At 44.0% G+C, this 27,885-nt stretch overlaps 1 protein-coding gene across 2 annotated transcripts; it reads left to right on the top strand.

Annotated features, from left to right (window-relative positions):
- Positions 1-27,885, top strand: LOC147416988 (protein CELLULOSE SYNTHASE INTERACTIVE 1-like). 2 transcript variants are annotated; one of them, XM_086507933.1, is made up of 3 exons: positions 1-38; positions 22,109-25,187; positions 25,267-27,885. In XM_086507933.1, the coding sequence occupies exons 1-3, from the start codon at positions 28-30 to the stop codon at positions 27,868-27,870; spliced, it is 5,694 nt and encodes a 1,897-aa protein (XP_086364059.1). In that variant the 5' UTR covers positions 1-27; the 3' UTR covers positions 27,871-27,885. The 2 variants fall into 2 exon arrangements, with proteins under 2 accessions (XP_086364059.1, XP_086364058.1); XM_086507932.1 differs by lacking the exon at positions 1-38 and adding an exon at positions 4,877-5,031.

Below are 27,885 nucleotides of genomic sequence, written 5' to 3' on the forward strand. Positions count from 1 at the left end.
TCCTCGACTCCTCGTGCAGGTTTAGGGATGAGATCAAGGTAAATGGCTTTTTGTTTCTCTCACGCGCACACACATTGTTTCTCTCACGCGCGCACACACACACACACACACTTTATAAAGGGTAACACTCATATTACTGTGGGAAACCTCAAGATGAGGGAAAACCCACGAAGAAGATCAATAAATATAGCTGGAAATCCATGCTCCAATGTAAACTTCCCTAATGAAAAGAACTACTAGCCAAAATAGTTCGGGATGCCAAGATAAGTGGAAAGTGACTTTTTTCCAATTAGCAACAAGTTGAATGGCATATGGATGAGGTATTGAGCTAGAAAATTGACTGAAAATCACATTCCAGAACGAGGTATGCCAATGTCTAAATGTAGAGGAAACGCAAATGCAAACATTTGAGTCCAAGGTTATTTTTGAGTACTGTCTATCAAGAACATAGCCTTGCAGAGCAACACATGAATATGTAAACTCAATTGTTCAACCCTCCAGAATGCCGTGTTTCATGGAGAGCAAGCGCAAGACTTTTTATGATGCTTAGCTGCCAAAAATTTTCAAGATTTCTAGCAAGAAATAATCAATAGAACTAGCTGGCCAATGCACTAGTGGCAAAAAGAACTGAATGAAGGCAATTAAGCAGATCGTACAATCCACAGACCGACATGAAGTGGCCAAGTTGAAAGTTTCCAATAATGCTGTTTGTGACATACGTTATGAAGAACCCACTCCACTTATTATCGAGAAGAAGTAATACACCGTGCCAAAGTAGATACACAATGTCAGTAGGTTGTCTGACCGGTCCACATAGACGCAGATCAATTTTTAACATTCAAGATATGCAGCTTTGAATTATGAAGTTTGACATGCATGTCGTCCGTAAGAGCATACAAATCCAAAGCATTCACAGTTATTAGTCCTGCATACATGAGAGGGATCATTTCAAGGTATAAACATATAGTCATCAACATAGGCTTTGTCTGGCAAAATGAATGCTACAAGGTAAAACCAACCCATGCAGTTGATTCATAGTGGTCGTATAACAATGTAAAGTAATAACAGTTGGGAGGCAATTACATAGAATAGTGTACTCAGAGGACACCCTTGACGAACCGAAGGTTCAGAGGCCAAGATCACCATCAATAATACCTCTAATGACACTATGATTATCCATATTACAAACATAACGCATATTTCGCGTATGAGGACCAAAACCCAACTTAAACACGCGTTTTCATGATAAAATCCCAGTGAATACAATCAAAAGCTTTTTGCAATGTTAACTTGTATACAAGAACATCTTGATTAGTTATTTTTGCAAGCAATATTATCTGTGATATATCGATGGAGCATAAAGCCATACTGAAAGGGACAAACCATAATATAAAACTCCTTTGATACAATTAAGCTATATTTTAGTCAAAACATTGTAAATGACAGGCATAAGAGCGATCGGCCGTATACATTGTGCTATTTTTATTTAAAAAGACACCATCTTTTGACTGGTTGAAAGTCCAGTTTTCCGTTCTTGTTTCTGTCGTTTTTGTTTTGGGTGGTGAGTATGCTATTAATTGTGAATTCTTTCCCTTATGAAATAGACTGGCATGGTCACCATGAAATTGTTTGTGAGTTTTGGCGGGCCTAGATAGGTTCGGCCTTTATGAGTAAAACGTAAGTTTCACTAAAGCTCAATAGGTTTCTTGACGGTTTAAGGCTTTATCCAACATGGTTCTGGTCCCCGTTTCATTGTGCTCTAACATTTGATTGAAATGTTTCATAGCGATACAACATGTTTCGAGGGTGAAACGCTTTGTAGTGACAAGGGAATAGCGTGAGAGATGTGAATAGAGAGACAGGTCTCTCAATGGAGATAAGCAAATCTTCATAGATGGAAAGATCTGCTATAGAGAATGATAGATCTGAGTATGTAGATAATAGATATTGTAGAGATATTTGGAATGAGAGGAAGGAAAGAAAGAGAGATGAGGAGGAGGAGATTATACCCAGATTGACTCCCAACCAACCCTCTTAAGGGCTCCCCATCTTGTTTCCGGAACGGTTTTCTAATGCATTAGATGAATTTACAATTGATGAAAGTACCTCAGTGCACAAGTCGGCTTGACTTAATGGGAGACTATCGATGTGGAAACTCTTTGAATGAAGCACCTTCAGGGTGATTTGATGAAGGGTTTCAATCCAGCTTGACGTGGGCTGCTGATGGCTATCCAAGGGAAGGTCTCAGACTAATTTTCCCACCCTATGTGAGCAGGATCTATGGTTGAATGTTGTCAGCTATGGTGATTGCTGAAAATTGGGGGCAATAGTAGCTAATGATGAGGAACTTGGAAGGTCATGGAGAAGATTATGGCTGAGAATCGAGATGTTGGGCAGAAGATTGTGTCTCCTAGGGCTGAGAGGGAGCCGAAGAGAGAGGGCAATGGCTGTCCAAACCGCCAGGGTATGGGGCTGCAAGCGGATGGCGATGGGCGGAAAGTGCCATGGCTAAGGGTTGGGAAAAATGCCAGAGAAAAATTCCTCAACACGTATGGAGGTTGAGGGAGCTTAGGTAGCCCTATGACTGTTGATATTGTTACAAATTAGCCCTAAAAGTGAGGCGTATAACACAAATCAGCCCTAAAAGTGCTTTTTACAAGCCAAGGGATTGGATAATTGAAAGCCAAAGGTCGGACAATTGAAAAGTCAAAGGTTAGGGGCACCCAAAAGGATAGGCTAGTACCTATATAAAGACCTCTTGGGGGCATTTGTAACCATCATCAGTTTTTGGGCGATCTCTCTCTTTGAGCATTTGTGAAGATGAGGATCAGAGATGCTTGGGTCTGTTCTTGCTTGAGTTGAGGAGACATAGAGAATGCTTGTTGAGGCAACCAGAGAGAAAGACTCAACGACAGGTTACAAACTATTTCAAGCCGGCCATTACCACTAAACATCTAGATAGACAGGTTTTGCAGCAGAGTTCGGATCCAACCTCCACTAGAGGCACACTGATTGACCGTGCGATGGACCTAGGGAGATCCAAGTGTCCACGATTGTAGAAGAGGCATCCCAGCATAGATGAAGATTACAGAGGAGGATTCGGATTATTTTGGCGCACCACGCACGATGCCTAGTCAGGTTTTTGACCATGGAGAACATTGAGGAGATCCAACACCGACCGATGTTGGACTTACTCTGAGATGGAGGATTATCCCTTTCTTAGTAGCTTAAGTTTCTTGCACCCCTTATTATTTTGTACCTTTGTATTGACTAGAGAGTCTCTAGTCTTTCCCCTCTTTCACTTTCACTAACATTTTGTTAAGGATTTTGAGCACACAGACTTTATATTACATTCACTAGTTTGTAACTTCTTGGTCTCATAGGTTATTTTGGCCTTTTGTAGACGTTAATATATCATTTAATTTCATTTCATTTTCTCTCTCTTTTCAATTTGAAGTGTGTGCTATTGTGTTTCACTATCTGTTTTAATGTACAAAAAGGTTTCAATGGTATCAAAGCTCAGTGAATTGTTCTTCTACGAACAATTCGATCCTTGCTATAGTAGCAGAGCGCAATGGCTTCAAAGTAAAACTCATGCAAAGATGAAAAGGAGAACAATATCAATGATGTGGATAACACAGATGCACTTGAATTACTATGAAATTCACCAACGTATAGGGCTGAAATACTGGTTTTGCGTTTTTCTCAAATTTTGCCTCACCAATATTCTCTAGGATGATAATGCAGGAGATAGCACACATGCCTATATAATTTTCATCGTGATTGACCATTTGGATCGTGGGCAAATGAGGGCTTAACTTGCGTTTTACCGGGTGCCAACCAAGATGGGATAAGTCGGGATGTCAAGGTGGTGTATTGGCCACTAGATCCCTTGCAGGGGTGATGTGGAGTGATTATCCCCGATTGATTCCTTGAGGGGATTATTTGAGCTTTGTTTACGTGGGTTAAAATTGCTTGGAGTTTGCCTGTAGGGAAATTTGCCATAGGATCTGTTGCAAAGAGGAGAGCCATTCCACTTTCTTGTCACAGATTAACACAAATAGTTGATAATGGTTTTTATTGATTGGTTTTATTTTTGGCTTTTAGGGGTGCCAAGCTGATGGCACTCTACCATCACTATGTATTTTGATGAAAGTTGCAACAAGAATGATTTACTTTCTCATTTTGACCGATGTCTTACTATTTGATTGAGTATGATTGGATGGAATGGTTGCAGTATTCTACCTTGATGGTGTACTAATTCATGAGACATCTGTGGAGTTCGAGTTATAACTGGATGTGATGATTAGTATGGATAAATCTAGTGTATCAAAATTTCCAATTTGGATGAAATATACTGACTATGTGGTTTTAATGCATCAAGACGTCCGTTAGAGATCGGTCAGATTTGATTGACATAGTACCTTGTTGTCGACATCATCGTCCTCCACATAGAATCTCAGTACCCCGTCGTCGTTGACATAGTCCCCATCAGTACCTCATCGTCGTCGACATAGTCCGCATGATACCTCGTCATCGACCTGGAACCAACATCAATAGCATCAGTACCTTCAGTACCCAGCATTGGTAGCATCAGTACCCAGATTGCAGATTTCAGCCCTTATGTCGACTTCGCCATCACCGTCGTCATCGTCGACATAGCCTAGACTTGCATCAGTCACATGCATCCCCATTGTACCAAGTTGTGCAATCATAAGTAGACCACAGTAACCCTCCCCCTTCCCCATCTACGTCAAGGATTGCGCTAACTCCTATGGAGGAGTTGGACCAAGAAAGAGAAGCAGAAAGAAAGGCCTACAAAGAAGAAATGGCAACCATAGATCGTGACTACGAAGAAGAAGTGGCAGCCATAGAGCGTCAGTACGACTTGGAAGAAAAAGAAAGTCAAGAAAGATTTGATCGCGAGACCAAAGCAAAAATGCAAGAGATGTTGCAACTCTTTTCTCAAGTTCAGGCATAGATGCAAGAGATTCGGGAAAAGGAGACTCTCTCAGTCTCTTCTTCTCCAAAGTAAGACACACAGGATTTGCATGATTATGAGAAGCATGATGAATTGAATGATAATGATGAGCATGATGATTTTAATGCCAATGATTTGCATGATGATTTGAATGACAATGACAAGCATGATGATTTGCATGATCAAGATGTGATTTCTCACAAGCATGATGAGTTGCATGAAGATAATGTGATTGTTCACAAGGATGATGTATTAGTGGATACTTTTTCTAGCGAAGCTAACCTCGTTGCAGACTCGATCAATCACGAAGGATCGATCTTGGCTCTCGAGCCTAGGTCCAAAGAACCCTCACAGGAAGTATTATGTGTTCGCATGATTAGTACGCACGCATTGTACGAGTGTTTCATTCGTGATCGTTTCCTGTATTTTAATCAACGTCGTTATGTAATCCCTTTTCCTAGGCATGACATATTGTACGTTGAGCAGGTTTCATTCATGAATGAGCACGGATGTATGCGAATTGTTCATGAAAAGCTGAAAAGTATGCATTCAAGGAAGTCACATTCCATGTCTCTTCCGTGGCACAACATAGTTGTAGTCTGTAGAAAGAGCACATGAAAAATTGAGCACCAAGCATGGGCATTTATGTTGTGAATTGCCACAGTTGATTGCTTTAGATCCAAAGAGAAAGATTCGATCTCATTGTTTGCGTGTGTGTGGTAAAAGGGTTAGCACTCCGTCTCTTTGTTCATCTACATTGCATGCACAGTCTTTGAGGAAGACAAGATTTTTTCCAGTCACTTTACATGGAATAGGTATGTTTATGGTTTTGTGTTGGAAATGGTTTCAGGAATTTTCAGCCATGGAGATTCTTAAAGAAGAAAGAAGCATGACTCTTGACGAAGTTGAAGCATTGAAGGAGCCACAGAAGACTTTGTGTCGCTTTTGGCGCGGCCCAAAGAAGCAAGCGTTGCAAACCTTTATGAAGTTCAAGTACCGCACGACCCACACATCAGAGTGGGCTGGCGAAGAGTCCCTTCCAGGAGGATTCCGGATGCTATTGGCGATCTCCTTCGACGCCATACAGTTCGGTACCAGTACCTCACTTTGAAAAGGAGAGATGTCACGTGACACATCCAACCCTACGTGTCCGTGGACAAGCTACAGCACGACAAGGGTTCAGTCAGTCCAGTCAGTCTAGATTAGAAGTGTTATGACACTTTTGTGAGTCTGTTCGCAGACCGTGCATGCCCAGTCACTTAGTGTAGATGCATATCCTCTGGTTGCACACAACATGATCATAAGCATTCCCATCAGAATCCTTCAGGGGAATTTTCCAGTGCATTTAGCCTATTTTACCTATTTTTGACATTTTTCACTTATTATTTTTAAGTGACGTTCGCTGGAAAGTAGGTAGGGCAAATTGAGTAAGTTTGTATATAAGCAAACCTAGACTAGCACTAATTGGCAGAAGAGGCAACAGGAGCCAAGCTCAGCAAGCAACTTCTCAACAAGACACCTTGGCGGCTTCCCCCTCCAAGCAAGAAGGACCTCCCCCCATTGGCGTTTTCTCATCAGCAGATCATCGCCAGAAGCAAGCTCAGACCTAGCGTTTTGCATCAGCATCATCGCCACAGATCCCCATCAGCTAGCGTTTTTGCAAAGCTCAGCAACCTAGCGTTTTTGACATCAGTTCTGGCCTAGCGTTTTTGGCACTTTTCAGCAGGGCATTTTCAGCATTGAAGAACCTGCAAATTTAGCACTAGAAGAGTAGTAGATTCAGCCCGGATAGACCGTCAGTTTTCAGCCTTAAGAAACCTCAGTTTTCAGCCCTAAACCTGCAGATTTTCAGCGACAAAGACCCACAAAATCAGCCCCCAAAATCAGCGTTTTTGGACTATCTCAGATTTCAGCCCATAGCGTTTTTGGACAGCAGATAAAAGGTTGCAGATTTCATCCCTTATGTCGACTTCGCCATCACCGTCGTCATCGTCGACATAGCTTAGACTTGCATTAGTCACATGCATCCCCATTGTACCAAGTTGTGCAATCATAAGTAGACCACTCTCGTCGACGAGAGTGGGGCCGTCGGAGGAGGGTTTTACGTCTTTGGTGTCGTATCTCTCTTCTCTCTCTATCTCTCAGTCTCATACACTTGCACGCACAGTGTCCATTCACTTTGTTTGTGATCATAGCATTCTCTCATTAAGAACGGAAGGCTCTCCCTTTATAAGAACAAAAGGAACCTTGAGCATAGTTCGGAGCACTCACCTTGAGCAAAGCGCAAACATTCATTCCACTGCACCTAACAGGTGGAGGGTGGAGCTGACACCTCTTCCTACTGAAGAGGGTCGAAAAACGGTTCCTTGCGGAAACCCACTGCTTCTGGCCTGAAGCCTGGGGGCCATCTCTGAGTGCCAGGACGACGTGGTGGCCCTTGTTGACGTCGACAACGAACCTGTTGCCAGCCCTCCTCCGCCTGAGCCCCAGACTCGGAGGGGGGCTCTGCCTGCGTACCCAGTGACTCTGCCTGGTGCTGCTGGCCAGCCCTTGGAGGCTGGGGCTGAGCCTGATGTGAAGGTCGGGGTCTCCTCCGTGGACAGGCCTTCGCAAGATGGCCCATCTGACGACAAATGAAACATTGATTTGGGAGGCCCGAATACTCTACGCTTTGGCGGAATCAACCACCACTCACTCGAGGTAGTAGAATGACCTTCGGGAGAGAGTAGGTGTCCCGAATCAGAACACGTTGTCAGGAGTTTTTTGGAGCAAGGAATTGCGCATATGTACATATTCATGCATGGTGCATCGAATAAAGGATTGCCCATTTTCCAGAGCCAGGTGGTTACGTGGGGCCCACATGTGTACAGGTAGGACAGGGTGTACATAGTGCATCGATTTTCACTATTACCAGTACCACTGTGTTTTTTCTATAATAAAGAGGAGTTGGTAGCGCGTAAAACTTCTCGAGGAAGCTATCCGCGGGTCAACGACATGAGATAAGCAGGTGCGTCAGATGGCATCTAGTGGCGTCAGGAGGGCGAATGGGGTCAATACTTGCACGCGGAGAAGTGTGGACACGACGTGGGTGTTTTCTTGTGATACTTATGCAGAAAGATTATCATGAGGACCACTTTTTGGGGCCACTTCACGTGGTGGCGGGATGCATTATTGGAAAAAAGCTGAGTGCCAGGTGTGCGGATGATGCAAAAAGGTGACAACTATGCACTGCGAGGTCAGTTTTTGGCCTATTCGGGGTCCGTTTGAGGTCATCTAAAAGGCCAAGGGTGCCCAACTAATAAAGCTAAGTGTGGGAACTGAAAAAACAGAGAGAAGACCAGGAAAAAACGTGGAGAAGAGAGGAGGAACAACCGCAGGTGTGTTTTTGGGTTTTTGGAGCCTGTTTTGGTCGTAAACTGCTCATCCGATGTCGGATTTGAGCATTTTGACATTGTAGACTGGGGTTTTGGGCCATTCCGGACGCGATGGCGCTGTCCATTTTGCCAAATTCCTCACTCTTTTTTTGTTGTTTTGGCTGTGTAAGTTTCTTCTATAGAGCGAAGCTTCTGCTCCAATTTGTGATTGTATCTGGTATCTTTTACCCATATTGTGTGAGCTATTTGCCCCATTGGTGTTGGCCCAAGCTCAATTGTATCTAAACATCAGAAATTCTCCTCTTTTGAGCTGAGTTTTTTGGGTGTGTGTGTGTGGAGTGGGCAAGTGGATAGTCTCTCTCCTCTCACTCCAGAGGTGTGTTCCCTGTTTCAGCCAGGTGTGTTGTGTAAGCCGAGTGGTGCCGCATAGTGTGTGTGTGTGTATCATTCCAAGAGTGTGTGTCGGGTCGTTATAGAGGCGTTGTGTGTGTTTTCATCCCGTTCACATTCTTTTGGCGTCCCCATGGAGGATCTTCTTCGAGTACCTTCTGCTTCGAGCTTCAAGCTTCGAGATTCGGGATTACAGGTTGCAGGTTACAGACTACAGGTTACAGGTTATAGGGACAGGTACAGGTACATGTGATTCACATAGGTACAGGTAGCTGGAGTACAGTGATATACTAGCAGTGATGTCACTTGCAATTGTTGTGGGTATGCATCATTTGGTGTCTTTTTGAGCGCATTGTCTGCTGGATTGTACGTGGAAACTGCCATTGTACGCATTTGTGGAGCCATATTTGGTTTTATTTGGCAGTCGCAGCCATTTCTGAGACTTGGTCTGGAAGATAGTCATTTCTGAGACTTGACTATACGTGATTTGCATTAGCCTTCGTGTGAGGGTCGATAGCGTGAGGTTTCATTGAGTTGGGGGATTCTCAAATATGGAGATCCTTTCGGTGATACAGGTAGTTGGAGCACCCTTTTCGTGACCTCGCCATAGGCTATGTATTAGTGGTTCCTATTTGATGCTCAGGTTCTATTGTTGAGAGTTTATGCATACATATACAGTCTATATTTTGGGTTCCTGCCAAACTCTGTCAATGCTCTTAAGCAAGGTTCTTGTCAAGGTGTTGATGCCTATGTACACGGTTTTACAGATTTATGGACTCGTTGGTGTGTTGCTCTTAAGGATGAGACCCCCCCTTGTTCATTGAAGAAAAGTTCTTTTGTTGATGGTTTGTTACCTTGGTTGCGGTTCGAGGTTGAGTTGAAGACGGCCGAGTCTTTTGAAGATGCGGTATGCATTGCAAAGCACAAGGAATGGAAGTTTAAGCGTCTTGAGGAACATGGTATCAGTACAGGTATGCATGTGCAAGATGGATTTGGCATGGAAGATGAAGTTAAGCCTAAGCAGGTGAAAAGTAGCCTATCCTATGATGTTTCTCGTTTCTTCCCAAGGTCTATTGTGAAGCGTAAAGAGGTCTTGTAGGTTGACAGGTTTATGGAAGAGCCTAAAAGGGTGAGTAATGCTTTGGATACAGGATTGAAAAGTCTTGAAGAGGATGCATTGGCTACTTGTGTACCTTGTGATTCTGGGTGTGAGTGTGAGGTTGAGGCATAGTAACAGGGAATGGCCGTTTTCAGGTCTCCGTTCCTCGTTCCCATTCCAAGTTCCTGTTCCGAATCCCCGTTCCGTGTTTCAAACGTGAGTACCCGTAATAGGGAATGGCATTTTGTTCCATGTTCCCGTTCCGCGTTCCCGTTCCGGTTTCCCGTTCTTGGTAACTATGGGTTGAGGTTATTGATGATGAGCACGTATCTTTGGATACTAGTTCCTTGGAAATTAGGGAAGAGGACAAGGTTGAGAGCCATTTTGTGGATTTGTTGGATGTGGAGCCTGTTTTGAAGCCATATTTTGATGTATGTGCAGTGATTGAATCGATTTGTGAGCATGATTGTGGTTTAGAGCAGGGATCTGTATTCTTGGAGACTGATGAACCCATGCTAGAAGCTATGGATAGTGGTGATAGCCATGATTATGATGTGGATGAAGTTATGTGTGATGATGAGTATGCTTATGATGATGAGAAGGGGTTTGGCATATATGAGTCCAATCTCAGCTATGTGGATGCCTATGCTAGGGATATGTGTGCTGCGGGGATACTTTTGTGCTTTGGATATCAACAACTTTACCTTCACACAATGCTTTTAGCTACTTGGATGCATGATTTGCAGGTTGTTGCTATGGCTGGTGAAGCCAAGATGCCAGGTGATGAGTCACTTGAGTTGTCTCTATCGGTTGGGTTGAATGTGGCATGCAATATTTATGCTTTTGGAACTCCAGACAGGGCAGATGTGTTAGTTGGATATGCCTATGGTGCATTTTGGTTGATTGTTGACAAATGTAGGTGTGGTGTTATGATGCTTCTTGTGAATCAGGCGATATGCCTTTGGCCTTTTGATCCAGGTGGAATGAGCATCTACTAGTGCTGCTGCTGAGCATGAATGCTCTAGCAGGCTAGGGGGTGGGCAAATTATGTCAGGAGTTTTTTGGAGCAAGGAATTGCGCATATGTACATATCCATGCATGGTGCATCGAATAAAGGATTGCCCATTTTCCAGAGCCAGGTGGTTACGTGGGGCCCACATGTGTACAGGTAGGACAGGGTGTACATAGTGCATCGATTTTCACCATTACCAGTACCACTGTGTTTTTTCTATAATAAAGAGGAGTTGGTAGCGCGTAAAACTTCTCGAGGACGCTATCCGCGGGTCGACGACATGAGATAAGCAGGTGCGTCAGATGACATCTAGTGGCGTCAGGAGGGCGAATGGGAGGGTCAATACTTGCACGCGGAGAAGTACGGACACGACGTGGGTGTTTTCTTGTGATACTTATGCAGAAAGATCATCATGAGGACCACTTTTGGGGCCACTTCACGTGGTGGCGGGATGCATTATTGGAAAAAAGCTGAGTGCTAGGTGTGCGGATGATGCAAAAAGGTGACAACTATGCACTGCGAGGTCAGTTTTTGGCCTGTTCGGGGTCTGTTTGAGGTCATCTAAAAGGCCAAGGGTGCCCAACTAATAAAGCTAAGTGTGGGAACTGAAAAAACAGAGAAGACCAGAAAAAACGAGGAGAAGAGAGGAGGAACAGCCGCAGGTGTGTTTTTGGGTTTTTGGAGCCTGTTTTGGTCGTAAACTACTCATCCGATGTCGGATTTGAGCATTTTGACATTGTAGACTGGGGTTTTTGGACCGTTACGGACGCGATGGCGCTGTCCATTTTGCCAAATTCCTCACTCTTTTTTTGTTGTTTTGGTTGTGTAAGTTTCTTCTATGGAGCGAAGCTTCTGCTCCAATTTGTGATTGTATCTGGTATCTTTTACCCATATTGTGTGAGCTATTTGCCCCATTGGTGTTGGCCCAAGCTCAATTGTATCTAAAAATCAGAAATTCTCCTCTTTTGAGTTGAGTTTTTTGGGTGTGTGTGTGTGTGTGTGTGTGTGTGTGTGAGTGGGCAAGTGGATAGTCTCTCTCCTCTCACTCCAGAGGTGTGTTCCTTGTTTCGGCCAGGTGTGTTGTGTAAGCCGAGTGGTGCCGCATAGTGTGTGTGTGTATCATTCCAAGAGTGTGTGTTGGGTCGTTATAGAGGCGCTGTGTGTGTTTTCATCCCGCTGACAACGTAATGAAGCAATGCCAGCTGCCAAGGCAGCTATAGAGGCTACCGTGCGAGGTGTCTCCAGAAAGGTCCCAATCTCTGAGCCTTTCTTGGAAAGGAGCGGAAGGTACTTCCTACTCAGGCCGGGGAAGCAGACTGAGATGGGAAGGTCTGCCTCCTTGACAAGAACGCCAATAGCTGGGTAGAAACCATGGCGCCACTGTCGAAAATGAGCTCGAACTGCTCGGATAGCCATGGTGCTCATCGCAATGACCTTGGACGCCATCTCGGGGTCTCAAACTCTATCTGGTAGTAGCCATGCTCGAGCAGCTGAACGTCGAGGATCTTGTCCATCTCTGCTAGAAGGTGGGCTTTGAGGAGATCACGCACCTCGCCTCTGCTGGGTCTGGTGCCGAGAATCTTGCAGATAATAGAGGTGCCTTGAAGGCGTGCCACCTTTGCCTCTCAGCTCGCTTGCTCTGTCCGCGAAAGAGCAAGTCGGATGGTGGGTTCCGCGGGGTCGGGCGAGGGGGCTTCCGTTGAGTCCCTTTGTGGCGGGGCAGAATCCTCCATCTATGTCTGCTGCTAACAGGAATGTGGAAGATATGAAGGAGGCGATACCAAGTCCCGCTAGAGAGAGCGCACCAACAACGAATGTGCAGGTGGGTCAATCAGTCAAGCAAAACCCGGGAGGGGGGGGGGGGAGGGAGGGGTTCTCAACGGCTGGCAGTAAGGCGGGCAACGAGGAGGGGAGGCAATGTGTGTGGGGGGCAGCGGGCAGCGAACAGGGGCGGGGGGGGGGGGGGAGCAGGCTGGACAACGAGCAGGTAGAGCAGTACGCATTAGGGCAGTGCGCAGTGCGAGGGCGGAGTGGGGGGGAGGACGACGATGGCGAGGGGAGGGGAGGCAAGTGTAGGCGAGGGGGAGTGCGCAAGAGCAGCAGCGAGGAGTGCCTTCTCTTGCATTCACTTAACACAATACAATTTGTCTTGTGCAAGACGAGATTCACTCTAGATGGCGAGAGGCCGTTGATTCTCCTCTCAATGAAGTAGCAAGCAAAGCCGAGTGCAGAAAAACAGAAATTGTACTCGTAGATAGAGTTTGATAAAGCGCTTGAAAAGAAGACAAACTGGTTGATGAAAAGCTTAAATCACTCTTAAAAGAAGAGGAAATCAGTGGATTTTCCCTGTTATTTGGGTCGGAAGTTGACTTTCGAGGTGGTAAGCAAATCCAAGAAGTGTGTTCGTTTCAAGGATGACCTTGATTTTTCTTCGTCTTTAGAGAGTTTTGCTAGTTTGTCTTCCTCTAGTTCTAGAGAGGATGAGAAAAATTGGAAGAAGTGGAGAAAAAAACCAGAAAAGTAAGAAAAGAAGATTCTTAAAAAACACAAAAAGCCATCTAGCAGTTCAGAGGAGGAGAGCTTGCCCTCTTCTGATAGTTCAGACAGTGAGAAAAAGAATAAGAAGAACAAGGAGTTCAAGTGTAAGGTGCAGCGGATGTGAATGATGAACTTTGCTCAAGATTAGTGCTTTGAACTGTGCTCAAGGGTTCCTTTTACTTACGGAAGGGAGAGTCTTGATTATCATTAACAGTACCACTGCTTACATTATTTAAACTCCTTCCATGATTAGAGTGGCTTGGAAGCTTGGATTAGAGTGGCTTATGGTGTCTTTGATTAGATTGGCTATGGAAGATTGGATGAGAGTGGGCTATGGAAGCTTGGCTTAAGGATTAGAGTGCTCAAAGCTTATGGCTTCCTCCCCGCCAATACAACAGAGCACGGAAACTTGAATATCTCCTAATCGGTGCAGAATTAGCCTCTGTGCGTGAGAGGCAAAAATGCTCAAAACGCCCTTTTCCTTCTGCCATCGCGGGCCGTTTTCTCCAGAAACCTGTTTTATAATAAATTTCCAGAATAGGACTTTTTCGGCCTCCCTCATGCAGAGATGGGAAGTCTCCCACACACTTTCTTTTTTACCACTGACCACTTGTCTTCCTCTACCCAAGTTGCCTTATATGTCCTAAGAGCTCTTTCACATGTAAAACCTTTTCTTCAAGCATAAAATCTCTACGTTTAGGCTTTCATAACCACATAAAGCATACACTTTCTGGATCTCCTTGCTTGTTTTCGAGCCCTGGTCATTGCTCAATAAATATGTGAGCTTCAAATAGACTTTTTCTGCTTCTCTTTACTCTTTTTTCCATCGTGGAAGCGGAGCAGCACAACATCCACCCCCTCTGAACCTGCACAGCCTCCGGTCTGTGCCAACCGATCTTCAATCTATATCTGTTATAATCACCTTAAGCGACTTGCCATCAATATCACATAACTGGTAAGTATATGTAAAACAAAATAAGGCTTAAACCATATCATCAATGGTCTAGCTCAATTATTTCGTAGCTGTCCATCGCAAATCTTTGAACCATGTATGTCGTGTCTCCAAAGCATTTAATTATGAAAAACTTGTTTAGTGAACCCCGCCAGACTCAAGTGCTCCAGTTAATGATGCATACGACTTGACCATCAAGCTCGCTTTAGGGAACCCTGTCAAGCTCAAGTATACCTTACTCTGTCTGCACACGGAATAGCCGTCAAGTCCATTACTTCAAGTTCTGGTAGCAAAACCAACTCAAAAGATGTGAAGATACTTTATCAATTGTCCAAAGATGTCAACTAGAAGCTAGCCATATAAGATTACTGACCACAAAATCCAATACTCTTTTCTTGATAGCATAAATCCAAAAACAAAACCTAGTGCATTGTAACCTGCCTACAGGAAAATAAATGATATCTCTGAATCTGCAAGTTGCTCTTCAATAGCTCCTAGGATCAAATGGGATAATAAGAAATTGCCCCAATAGTGGAGCAGCATAATCTCCACATAAGCACACACATCCTGTATCAATCAACTTCAAGAATTTTTGCTCCAAATATGTTATTCCAGGATCTAGCAAAAAGAAACCACAATATATACTCAAAAATACCCATCCATAATGAACCTGCCTTTGAAGATCTTTCGAATCACTTGGATCAAATACCATTAAGATCACATAGTATTGATGGCCTCCGCAATATACTAGAGCTTCACCTGAAGCATAGTGCAACAGCCACATCTCATAAACTTTTGGTAACTTAAGGTCGTTACCAGCAAGAATTAAAGAATTCTCACTCCCTTTTACTGGTAGCCAGGACATCATTGACATAAGAATTAATAGGAATAATATCCAAATCCAGCCACATTTGGCACATTGCCCAAGAAAATGAAAAATCTTGTGCACTTTATGCTGTATCAGGGATGATTTAGCAGCGTCACCCCCTCTAGCTTCATAGCCATCACAAAAAACCTTAGGACTTCTTGGACTTGTATCATCAGAGAGATTTTTACCTAGTTTTTGAGGTTGATAATGAATAATAGCTTTATCCTGAAGATCTTCATCCATAACATCCTTGGAAAAATCACCCTTGGAAGTCTCAACGTTCAACAAAGCTTTAGGAGTTGGATCCTCTTGCAACCCATATATAAGCATAGATGTAAAATCCATGTCAATATCCTGTTCATAATCATCATAATCTAAGCAATCTTCATACTCATCCATATAATTCTCTGCTTTCTCATTTGCATCCATGTTACTTAGCAATACATCATAGCACTGCAAAGGCTCATCTGGCACCCCCTCTGAAGAGGTACACACATCAGAAAGCTCTTCTATACTGTCATAACCATCTCCTTCAGATCTAGACAAAAATTCACCGATTATAGCATCCTCTTATGTGATAGCAACATCTGCAAGCATATTGTAGTAGCAATCATAGGTTCATTGACATCCTTAGGCTCATCCTGTGCTGGATCCACAATCTTGGTCACTTTATCAGCTACTACTGTGTATATAATAGCTTTGTTTATGCAATCATCTGCAGCAAACATATTGTCCTACTCGTCTATAGTGCTGATAGTTTTAAAAATATCATGTAGAGGCTCATCTACTTGATGAACTCCTTGAGAATAACCCATGTCAAGATCAACAGCTTGCGAACCACTTGTTTACCTTTTCTTCGTTGCTCAAATTAAGTTCCTCTGAAACTGAATCCGCTACTTCCAGCTTAGCATTTTCTTTGGCTTTACTTTTTGCAGAAATATGCTCCCAGAATCCATCATAGTTGAGGATCTGCATCTGATCTCCTTCACCTTTACTGAAGACAACCTTACTTCGTTCAGTAATCTCCTTTATTTCCTGATCTAGAATCCTTGAGCTTTCGTAAATAAATTCCTCTGCAAAATACTCCCACCGTGTCGGATATTCTTCTGCCAGTTCTTGAACCTGCTGTTTAAAATCCAAGTTTACAGCCTCTTCAAAAGCTGTAATCATCCGATCTTCTGGAACATTTCGGCTCTTCATCTCAGCTTCATAACATGCAATAAAACCTTCTGGATCATATCCCTGAAAAATATAATACTGCTCCCGAACAGCATCAAGTGCTATCTCCACTGCATCTTCAATCTGCTCTTTCATCTTCATGGAAACGCTAGGCTGAAAATCTGGTCCAAAAACGCTATGGCTGAAATTGTATCTTCTTGCAAAAACGCTACTGGAACTCTTGTCCAGGTTGGCTGCTACTGCTGAAAAACTCTAGCTCCTTCTGCGGTAGACGAAAAACACTGGCTGGTCTTGGATGGCTGAAAACGCCGAGTCTTCTTGCCGATCTTGCTGAGAAGGTGCACTTCTGTTGTGGACTTCTGCCTCTTCTGCCAGAAAGTGCTAGCGCTAGGTTTCTTATATAGTCACTTGGCCAAATTGCCCTACCCAGCTTCCCAACAAAAGTCACTTAAAAATATCAAGTGAGAAATGGCTAAAATAGGAAAAATAGGTTTTTTGCACTGTAAAATGCTCCTGATGGATTTTGATGGTAATGTTGATGATCATGCGGTGTGCAACCAGAGGATATACATCTACTCTAAGTGCCTGGGCATGCACGATCTGCGAACAGACTCATAAAAGTACCATAACACTTCCTAAGCTAGGCTGACTGAACCCTTGTCATGAAGTAGCTTGTCCACATGCACATAGGGTTAGATGTGCACATGACATCCCCTCCTTTTTAAAGTGAGGTACTGGTACCGATCTGCATGGCTTCCTTGTAGGCTGCCAACATGTCATGGTAATCTTTGAAAAACTTTTCATCCACCCACACTGTTTCGTGGGTTCCTCAATCCTTGAACTTCAAAAAGTACTGTCTCACTTGCTTCTTTGAACCATGGCTAAACCGATGCAACAACATTTGCTCCGGCTCCATGACTTCTGCTTCATTGATGATCTCCGGTTTTTCTTCTTCCGAAATGTCCTTTGGAGGTGTTCCCTGAAACACTTTCAACCAAGAAACATGAAAAACGTTGTGCATTGACCATGAGTTAGACAATTGCAATTTCATTGAAACCTCATTTATCTCTTTAATGACAGGAAATGGACCATACATTTGAAAAGACAACTTTGGACACTTCTTTCCAACTTGCTTAAGACGTTGCTTCATGATTCTTAAATACTCCCAATCCCCTTCCTTGATCGAAACTTCCTGACGATGCTTATTAGCCTGCCGTGAGTAAGACTCCTGAGCCTTGCTTAGTCGAAGCTTCACACTCTCAGAAATCTCATCCAACGATTGACTTTCAGCATTCACATCAGTCAAATGACTGACCGAGCGAGTCAAAAGTGATTGGAACAGCCAAAAGCTGCCTCATACGGAGTTCGACCAATTGCAGAGGAAAAAGAGTCATTTAAAATAGCCTGAACCAATGTGAGATAGAGCTCCCAAAGAGGCTGTTGATCATGCCCATATGACTTTAAAACATCAAAAGCCAACTGATTGTAATTCTCTGTCTAACTGTGGATGAAAAGCTGATGAAAAATTCAACTTAGTGCCAAAATTTTCAAAGAGTGTGCGCCAAAAAATGGACGTGAACTTAACATCCCTATCTGAAACAATCGATTTTGGCAAACCACAGAGGGGGTACCAATGCTTGATGAACAACCGTGCTACATCTTGTGTGGTGATTGTGGCCTTACAACTTGTGTGGTGATTGTGGCCTCACCATGCAAAACTTGTTGAAACGATCAACAATTGTCAAACATTGAGTGTTCCTTGAATATAAATTAGGTGGAAGGTTAGTCACAAAATCCATGGAAATATCTTGCAAAGGTCCATCGGGAATAGGCAGCGGAAGCAAGAGGCATTGCTGCTTACCTTGAGGAGCTTTTACCTTTTGGCATATAGTGCATTGTGTGACATAACGAAACACATCTTTTCGCATTTTAGGCCAATAAAAGAATCTTTCTATTTTTTTCCAAAAATGGTGTTCATTCCCTTGTGCCCACCCTTGAGATAGTCATGTGCATCATGCAATATGGTTGTCCTGAGAGAGGGCAACACACATAGACGTTGACGAAAATACAACAAACCATCACGAATGAGATAGTTACTAACTTGCTTGGCCCTTGTGAAACAAGAGCGTGCAACCATTGCTTACCAAACTTGGAATCCGCATATTGGTTCTTCATGTTGTCAAAAGACACACCCTGAAGAGAAACTGTGGATCGTGACTCAAGAGCCAAAATCTGTCCTTTGTGACTTAACGCATCTGCAACAGGGTTAGCTTTTCCAGGCACATACTCCATCAAACCTCCAAATTGCTCAAAAAATTGTGACTACCGTGCTTGGCTGTCACGTGACACATCCCAACCCTATGTGTCCGTCGACAAGCTACACCACAACAGGGTTTAGTCAGTTCAATCAAGTCTAGATCAGCAGTATGTGGCACTTTTGTGAGTCTATTCGTAGACCGTGCATGCCGAGTCACTTAGTATAGATGCATATCCTCCGGTTGCACACAGCATGATCGTCGGAATTCCCATCAAAATCCATTAGCATCAGTTAGGGGAATTTTCTAGTGCATTTAGCCTATTTTCCTATTTTTTGGTTATTTTCACTTATTATTTTTAAGTGACTTTCCAACAAAAGTAGGTAGGGCAATTTTGCTAAGTTAATATATAAGCAAACCCAAGTTAGCACTTTCTGGCAGAAGAGGCAGCAGGAGCTTCCCGCTCAACATGCAACTTCTCAGCAGTACCCCCCCCTCAACAGTAGACCCTCGCCATCCACTCCTTCCCTTTGGCGTTTCTTCTCAGCAAGCCATCGCCTACAAGTCCTCTTGCCTGGCGTTTTCCAACCTCAGCAGATACATCCCAGCCAACGTTTTTCAGCCCTTGACAAAAACGCCAGCATCATTGCAGATTCAATGTTTTTTCAGCCTTGCCAAAAACGCCAGCTCAGCAGTAGCAAAAACGCAAAATTAAGTAGTTGGATTCTCGCAATTTTCAGCCTATGACGCAGTAGCAGATCAGCCCCTAGACGGTTGCAGATGTTCCCCCCATTTTCAGCCAAGAAAAACGCAGCCAAAACAGTCATTTTCAGCCACCGAAACAGTCCCGAAATTCAGCGATTAGAAGATCTCAGATTTCAGCCATCAAGTCGTCGTCGTCACCATCGTCGTCGTCATCGGCATAGTCCCGTTGCATCAGTCCATTGCATACGCATTGTACACCTTTGTGCAATCGAAGTAGACCACTCTCGCCGACGAGAGTGGGGCCTTCGGAGGAGGGTTTTACAACCTCTCGGGTGTCGTCTCTCTTCTCTCTCCTTCTCTCAGTCTCATTCACTTGCACGCACAATATCCACTCGCTTTGTTCGTGATCATAGCACTCTCCACAAGACGGAAAGCTCTCTCTTTCCCTAAGAACTAAAAGGAACCTTGAGCAAATAAAGATCACTAATCTTGAGAAAATACAACATTCATTCCGCTGCACCTTACATTGGCGATCACTCCAATGTGCACTAGGCATAGACTGGAGCTACTTGAGGGCTTGGTGATTTGTGCTATAAAGTCTCTACCATACAAAAAATGCTTCCAATGCTTAAGAGAGTGAATGACAGACAAAAGTTCTTTATCATAAACTGAATAGTTCTTTTCTACACTATTGAGCCTCCGACTAAGGAAAGCTACGAGACGACCATGCCGTTGAAGCACAGCGCCTATGGCGACATTGCTCGCATCCATCCATCCCTCAAAGGGGTCATCCCAAGAGGCAAGGATGAGGCACGGCGCTTTTGTCACCGCAACCTTGAGAGTTGCGAAAGCCTCAATGGCTGCCTCGGGTAAATCCACGCCCTTTCAAAACATCTGTCTTAGGTGCGACAATGCGTGCAAAATTCTCTATGTGCGAACTATATGCTTGACATAAACCAAGAAAAGAACGCACATCATATGTAGTTTTGGGCAAATCCCAATTACGTACCTGTTCCACCGCCCTCTTGCTGAAGGTGAGGCAGTGGTGCCCAATTCCGTCTTATACCTCAAGATGATCAGCATAGGATGTTGATTCTGCAAACCGCCAAGACACTCTTCAAAGATACAGGCTTCTCTTGGGACCTCTATTGGATATGCAGGCGTTGGAAGCTATGGATGAATGCTCCTCTTTGCAACGTATATGGCTGCAAATGTAGGTTCATGATGCTTGTAGCTTCGGCATCAATACAATTGTGTCTTCAGATTTACTAAGAAGACAAATGCTTGCACACGTGATGATGGACAAGTTTCATATGCGATGCAACCATGCGAACTACTAGTCCTAGACTACTGTAAAGCTGCCGTTTGCTCAATTGTCCGTTGTACAATCAGTTATGCAAATAGAATCATATGTAAGGACATAAATACTTGAATTTGCGGTCTCTCTGCTCGAATAAATCTGCCTGGACGCTTGCAAATAGGTTCACAAAGGCGCTGATATACGTTCATCTACGCTTTCCTAGTCTACGAGTTGGCTCTTAAGTCATAGTAGCATATCCATGTGGCACATCGTCACAAGAAAAATCTCGTCTGACCTCCATCTTTTGCCTCTTTTCTTCTAGCCTATGTGCTTGAAGAGTGTTTGAATGACTCCTTTGGTCTGACCTCTTGCTCAACTGTATGCTGTCTCTGCCCTCAGATATTCTAGGATGAGTATAGCAGAGCACTCAACTACCATATGACCTTTCCTTCCATGCACAAAAAAGTATGGAAGCCCAATGAAGAAAACTTGCTGAAAGTTCTCTTTTTCACATCCACAAAACAGTTTGGGAGCCCAATGAAGACAACCCGTGAAAGTAGTATGTATCCCTCCCTTTCGCATCTTTCCTCCATCTCTCCTCTCTTAAGATGAAGGAATCTCTTCATCGAAAAGGGACCAAGACTTTAGTGGAAAGGTGATAATGATAACTATGGTTGATCACCTTATTTTGACCTTTGAGATAATGTGTGTGTGTGTGTGTCTGAATGTTGAAGACAAGCCAGTCTTTGAGATTATAAGAGCATTTGTCAATGTCCATCAGGTTTTAGTCATGGAATTCCTCACAAGCAAAAGTTGACAGATTGACCTTTTATGTGTATCGTGTGTACATTACAAAAGAAAGTTTGATGTATTGTCATCAAGGTTGTGGGCAAACCTCTCTCTTTTTGAGCCTGTTTGCTGATGGGGCGAAAAAGGTGGGAGGGGAAAATATGGGAGATTATAATTTTCATGAGTGATGGGAATTATTCTCCCAGGGTGTGCCAACTATCTTGGAGCATAGCTTGACAATCAGCATGGACCCTGATCGCATATTGCTAAGTACAGCAATGCTAGGTTAAGATAACAGCTTACTGCTAAAAAAAATGATAAAAATTGTTCTTGGGATGATGTGAACGTATGGCTAAGAATGTCAGTATGCTATTAACAGCAGTGAAGGTTATGATTTGGAAAAGAGTATCACGTTGATGAATGTTCCTGCACACGCATGACAGGTTCAACACTGCCTGCAGCATAGCATGCTGTGATGTAGACTGCGGTCTGAGTGTGAGAAATGTGCCAAAGCTAGCTTGAAGCTTAGTATGAGCAAAGGCATGAAGTCGTTTTGATGCAGAGAAGTGTGTAGCCTGCAAGAGAGGAAGGAAGAGTCTAGTGCTACTTGAAGTTTAACCTTCTCATTAGTCTGCATAAGATCATCATCTTGTTTTTCTTTTGCAGGGACTGGAATGGCACTCAAGGGATGGAGGATCCAGATGGGATTTTTGCAAGTGTAGCTCAGAGCATTGAACAATTGCGAGCAAATGCCTCAACTCCTCGTGAAAAAGAATCAATTTCAAAGCAGCTTGTTGAACTTACAGAGACAAAGAAGGAAGGAAGGACTGCAATTGGGACACACTCTCAAGCAATACCTTTATTGGTGGCCTTGGTCAGATCAGGTACACTAGCTGCCAAAATGAACGCTGCAGTGATCCTGGGATCCTTGTGCCAAGAAGAGGAGCTGAGGGTTAAAGTGCTTCTTGGGGGCTGCATTCCTCCCTTGCTTGCTCTTTTGAGGGCAAGCTCTCCAGATGCTCAACTTGCAGCAGCACAAACCATTTATGCAGTTTCACAAGGAGTCACAGATCATGTGGGCTGTAAAATTTTTGCTACAGAGGGGGTTGTTCCCAAATTATGGGAACAGCTGCAACCGAAGCAAAAGCTCGATGGTTCGGTTGAAGGTCTACTAACTGGAGCATTGCAAAATTTGTGCAGTAACACTGAGGGTTTCTGGCCAGCAACTTTAGACGCAGGTGGAATTGAAATACTCGTGAGATTATTGCATCATGGAAGCTCCATAGCTCAAGCTAATGCATCCTCTCTACTTGCAAGTCTCATGATGGCTTCTCAATCAAGCAGTAGGCAAGTTCTGAAAATGGGAGCTGTGGAACCACTTCTCAGGCTCGTAGGCAATGGCAATGACATATCAGTTCGGGCAGAGGCAGCTGGTGCATTAAGAGCTCTCTCAGCATCTTTTCAGGAAGCTAGGCTTTCTTTATCAGAAGCTGGAGCAATTTCTATCTTGATTAGCGCTACAGTGGCACCATCTAAAGAGTTTATGCAAGGAAGGTTTGCACAGGCTCTGCAAGAGAATGCCATGAATGCTTTGGCAAATATTTTTAATGGAATGTCTGCTGTAATTTTAAGTATAGCTGAAAACATCGAGTCTAGCAAGCCCGATGCTCAGATGGCTGATGTCATTGGTGCTCTTGCATATGCTCTTATGGTGTATGATGACAATGAAAACTCAACTGATCTTGTGAATCCGGAAATGATTGAGCATATTCTCATAAAGCAGCTTAAATCTCGAGTCCCCCAGCTAGTCCAAGATAGGGCAATTGAAGCTCTGGCAAGTCTTTATGGCAATGCTGTTTTGCAAAAGGGTCTAAATCACGCGGAAGGAAAGAGGATGCTCGTTGGGTTGGTTACCATGGCAAATACAGAGGTCCAAGAAGACCTTGTGAAGTCTTTGAGGAACCTTTGCAATGACAAAATGACTCTTTGGCAAGCCTTACGAGGACGGGAAGGTGTTCAACTCCTTATTTCCTTATTGGGCTTGTCTTCTGAACAACAACAAGAATATGCTGTCGCTCTGCTTTCTATCCTCACCGAGGAGGTTGATGGTAGCAAGTGGGCAATTACTGCTGCTGGTGGCATACCGCCTCTGGTACAGCTGTTGGAGACAGGCTCTGCTAGGGCAAAGGAAGATGCAGCCCTTATACTCGGAAATCTTTGCACTCACAGTGAAGATATAAGAGCATGTGTCGAAACAGCTGATGCCGTTCCAGCTCTCTTGTGGTTGCTGAAGAATGCAGGCACTAAGGGCCAGGACATAGCAGCCAAGGCTTTGACTCAGCTAGTTAGAGACTCAGATGCCAGCACAATTAGCCAGTTGGCTGCTTTACTTCAAGGCGATTTACCGCAATCAAAAATCCATGTACTGAATGTCTTAGGATGCTTGCTTTGTGTTGCATCTCAAGATGATATCTTGAAAGAAGGGGCAGCTGCTAATGATGCTTTTCAGGTTGTATTACAATTGCTGCACTCAACAAGCGAGGAAACTCAAGAACATGCTGCCTCAGTGTTGGCAAAAGTCTTTGATGCCAGGAAGGATCTCAGAGAAACCCCCCTGATTGTAGAGGGTCTTGAGCCACTTGTAGGGTTGTTAAGCATGGGAAATGAAATGATTGCTATGCAAGCAGCTAAAGCCCTTGCTACCCTATTCGTGTCAATAGAAAAGAACAGAGAGGTTGCTCACCTTGCAAAGGGGTCTGTTTTGCCTTTAATTTTACTGACTAAGTCACCTGATATAGCAGTGGCAGAGGTGGCTGCTACTGCATTGGCAAACCTTCTGATGGATGCTGATATATCTGAAGAGGTTCCTGCAGAGGATATGATTATGCCCCTCACAGGTGTCTTGCGAGAAGGCACACATGAGGGAAAGGAGCATGCTGCTGGTGCATTGGCACGGCTCCTTAAGTTTCGTCCTGTTGATGACTTGCTTTCTGAAAGCATTCAAAGCTGTGATACAGTTGTCGCTTTGGTGGCTGCTTTGGCAGCCACCAATCTTGAAGAATGCTCAAAATCAGAGGCTTTGGAAGCTCTTGCCTCCCTTGCTAGAGCTAAGTGTGCTGGAACCTGTAGCAAGCCTCCCTGGTCAGTTCTAGCAGAGATTCCTTACAGTCTGGGTCCACTTGTCACTTGTGTAGCTGTTGGAAATTCAATCATGCAAGAGAAAGCGATTGAAGTGCTGTCCAGGCTCTGCCGTGACCAGCCAATTGTACTAGGTGACCTGATTGCAGGTACAGTTAAGTGCATAGCTGCCCTTGCAGAACACGTGATTGGCTCACGAAGGATTGAGGTGAAAGTCGGAGGAACTGCGCTTCTTATTTGTGCGTTTAAGGAACACAGACAGAGAGCTATCGAGGGGCTACATGAATCTGGGTCTTTCATTCTCTTAATTCAATCCCTTGTTGACATGCTTGGTGTTAAGGCTCTAGAGGACCATTCAGAGAAGGGTTATAGTCTGCAAGAAGGTCAGCACTTAAGAAGATCAGAGAAGCTTTTTGACCATCAAATAGATGACAACAAAACTCATTTGGAACATGATCCAGCTGCAATGCTAGGTGGCACAGCTGCTTTATGGTTGCTATCTATCATAGCATCACATGATGACAGTAGCAAAGTTGCAATAATGGAGGCAGGAGCAATCGAGCTGCTCGCAGAGAAGTTGGCAAATGTGGTCTCTAACATTGTTCCGGTTAGCTTAATTTTTTTTAGTTTGGATTGAAGGTTCTTAACTTACCAACAAATTGATTGTGGGTCACTTTATTTTACAGGCAGATGTAGAGGATAATGGCAGTGTATGGGTTAGCATGCTACTACTTGCAATACTCTTCCAGCATCGGGATGTCACACGTTCACCTGGAACAATGCGGGCAATCTCATCTCTTGCTTTTTTACTTAGATCAGAGGAAGGTATTGATCGATATTTTTCTGCACAAGCTCTTGCCAGTCTCATATGCAATGGAAGTCGTGGGACTCTTCTGGCGGTTGCAAACTCGGGAGTTGCGGGAGGGCTGATACCACTCTTAGGTAGTTTGGAGTCGGATATAGCAAACTTTGTTGCTTTATCAGAGGAGTTTTCTCTTGTTCCAAACCCAGATCAGGTTGCACTTGAGAGGCTCTTTAGAGTAGACGACATTAGAGTTGGTGCAACTGCTAGAAAAGCCATACCTTTTTTGGTGGATCTCTTGAAGCCCATACCAGATCGTCCTGGCGCACCATCATTGGCCCTTAGCTTGCTGACTCAGCTCGCTAAAGGAAGCGCAACAAATAAACTGGCCATGGCTGAGGCTGGAGCACTGGATGCATTGACAAAGTACCTTTCACTTGGTCCTCAAGATGCAATTGAAGAAGCTACAGCTGATTTGTTGAGAATTTTGTTTAGTAGCACTGATCTTAGAAGACATGAATCTGCACTGGGAGCTGTGAATCAGCTTGTTGCTGTGCTCCGCCTGGGAACTAGGGGTTCAAGGTATAATGCAGCAAGGGCACTACAGGGACTTTTTACTGCAGAGAATATTCGCTCTGGAGAAGCTGGAAGACAAGCTATTCCTCCACTAGTTGAGATGTTGAATTCTGGCTCTGAGAAAGAGCAGCGTGCTGCAATTGGTGCACTTATTAGTTTATCTGCAGAGAACCCTCCAAAGGCATTGGCAATAGCCGATGCTGGTGCAAATGCAGTAGAGGGCCTTTGCAGAGTCTTGTGCTCTGAGAGCTCTTTAGAGCTGAAAGAAGATGCTGCTGATCTTTGCAGGGTTCTATTTGGTAATTCAAGAGTTCGGACAATGCCAGGTGCATCAAACTGTATCCAGTCTCTTATTGCGCTTCTAACCGCAGACTCCAACTCAACACAACTTGCTGGAACATGTGCTTTGGACAATCTACTAGATGATGAACAGCAGGCTGAGATAGTTGCTGCAGAAGGTGCTGTAGTTCCTCTTGTCAGCCTTGTAAGTGGTGATAACTATGCACTGCATGAGGCTGCTATTAGTGCATTGACAAAGCTGGGTAAAGACCGACCTCTTTGTAAATTAGACATGGTTAAAGCTGGAATAATAGATAGTGTTATAGAGATCATTATTGATGCACCAGATAGTTTGTGCGCTTTGATGGCTGAACTCTTACGAATACTTACTAACAACAGCAGCATTGCAAAGGGAGCATCAGCAGCACAAGTAATTGAGCCTCTTTTTCATGTTTTAGCTAGGCCAGGTCTTAGTACATCTGGACAACACAGTGCAATGCAAGTGCTTGTTAATATTCTTGAGAAGCCTCAGCGGTCCTCAATGGAAAGGCTGACTCCAAATCAGGCTATTGAGCCTCTGGTTCCTTTGCTGGATTCCCCTTCTCAGACTGTGCAGCAGCTTGCTGCTGAGCTTCTTTCACTTCTTTTAGTGCAAGAACAGTTTCAGCGGGATGTCATTACCCAGCATGCAATTGTTCCTCTTGTACGTATAACAGGACTAGGGGTGCAAAGTCTGCAGCAGAAAGCAATCAAGGCACTCGAAAAAGCTTCCAAAAGCTGGCCTAATGCTGTAGCTGATGCTGGCGGCATTATTGAGCTCTCAAAAGTTATTGTGCAAGCTGATCCCCAGCCACCCCATGCACTGTGGGAGTCAGCTGCTTATGTTCTCTCAAACATTTTGCGGTTTAGTTCTCAATACTACCTACAGGTGCCTCTTGCTGTTCTTGTAAGGTTGTTGAAGTCAACCTCTGAAGCCACTGTTGTTATTGCTCTCAATGCATTGCTCGTTTTGGAAAGAGATGATGCTTCTAGTGCAGAAGAAATGGCTCAAGCGGGTGCTGTAGAAGCACTTCTTGAACTTTTGAGGTGTCATCAGTGTGAAGAAGCTGCCGCACGTCTTCTTGAGGCATTGTTTAATAATGTTAAGGTTCGAGATATGAAAGGAGCAAAGTTTGCAATTGCTCCTCTTTCACAGTACCTTCTTGATCCTCAAACACGGGCTCAGCCAGCTCGCCTCTTGGCAGCTCTCGCTCTGGGTGATCTTTTTCAACATGACGGTCTTGCCCGCACAACAGATGCCGTGTCAGCATGCCGTGCATTAGTGAGTTTGCTGGAAGATCAGCCTTCAGAAGAGATGAAAATGATTGCAGTCTGTGCTCTTCAAAATCTTGTCATGCACAGCAGGTCTAACAAAAGAGCAGTTGCTGAGGCTGGTGGGGTGCAAGTTTTGCAAGAGCTTCTCAATTCAAGCAATACTGAAACGGCCGGACAAGCAGCAGCATTGATTAAGCTACTCTTCTCAAACCACACTATTCAAGAATATGCAACAAGTGATATAATCAGAGCACTGACCGGTAAGTTTGTGTTTTCTTTTGGTCTCTCTTTTCTTCATTTGTTTTTATATGTATTTTAACATTTTTAAAACTCT

This window comes from Adiantum capillus-veneris, unplaced genomic scaffold, assembly GCF_014529385.1.
Source record: "Adiantum capillus-veneris isolate H3 unplaced genomic scaffold, ASM1452938v2 Hic_scaffold_33, whole genome shotgun sequence".
Taxonomy (NCBI): Eukaryota; Viridiplantae; Streptophyta; class Polypodiopsida; order Polypodiales; family Pteridaceae; genus Adiantum; species Adiantum capillus-veneris.

Coding starts and splice junctions, on each gene's coding strand:
- LOC147416988 (XM_086507932.1), top strand. CDS start 4,982: ATGCAAGAGATTCGGGAAAAGGAGACTCTCTCAGTCTCTTCTTCTCCA. Junction 5,032..22,108: donor TCAGTCTCTTCTTCTCCAAA/GTAAGACACACA, acceptor TTTCTTTTGCAG/GGACTGGAATGGCACTCAAG. Junction 25,188..25,266: donor TGGTCTCTAACATTGTTCCG/GTTAGCTTAATT, acceptor TTTATTTTACAG/GCAGATGTAGAGGATAATGG.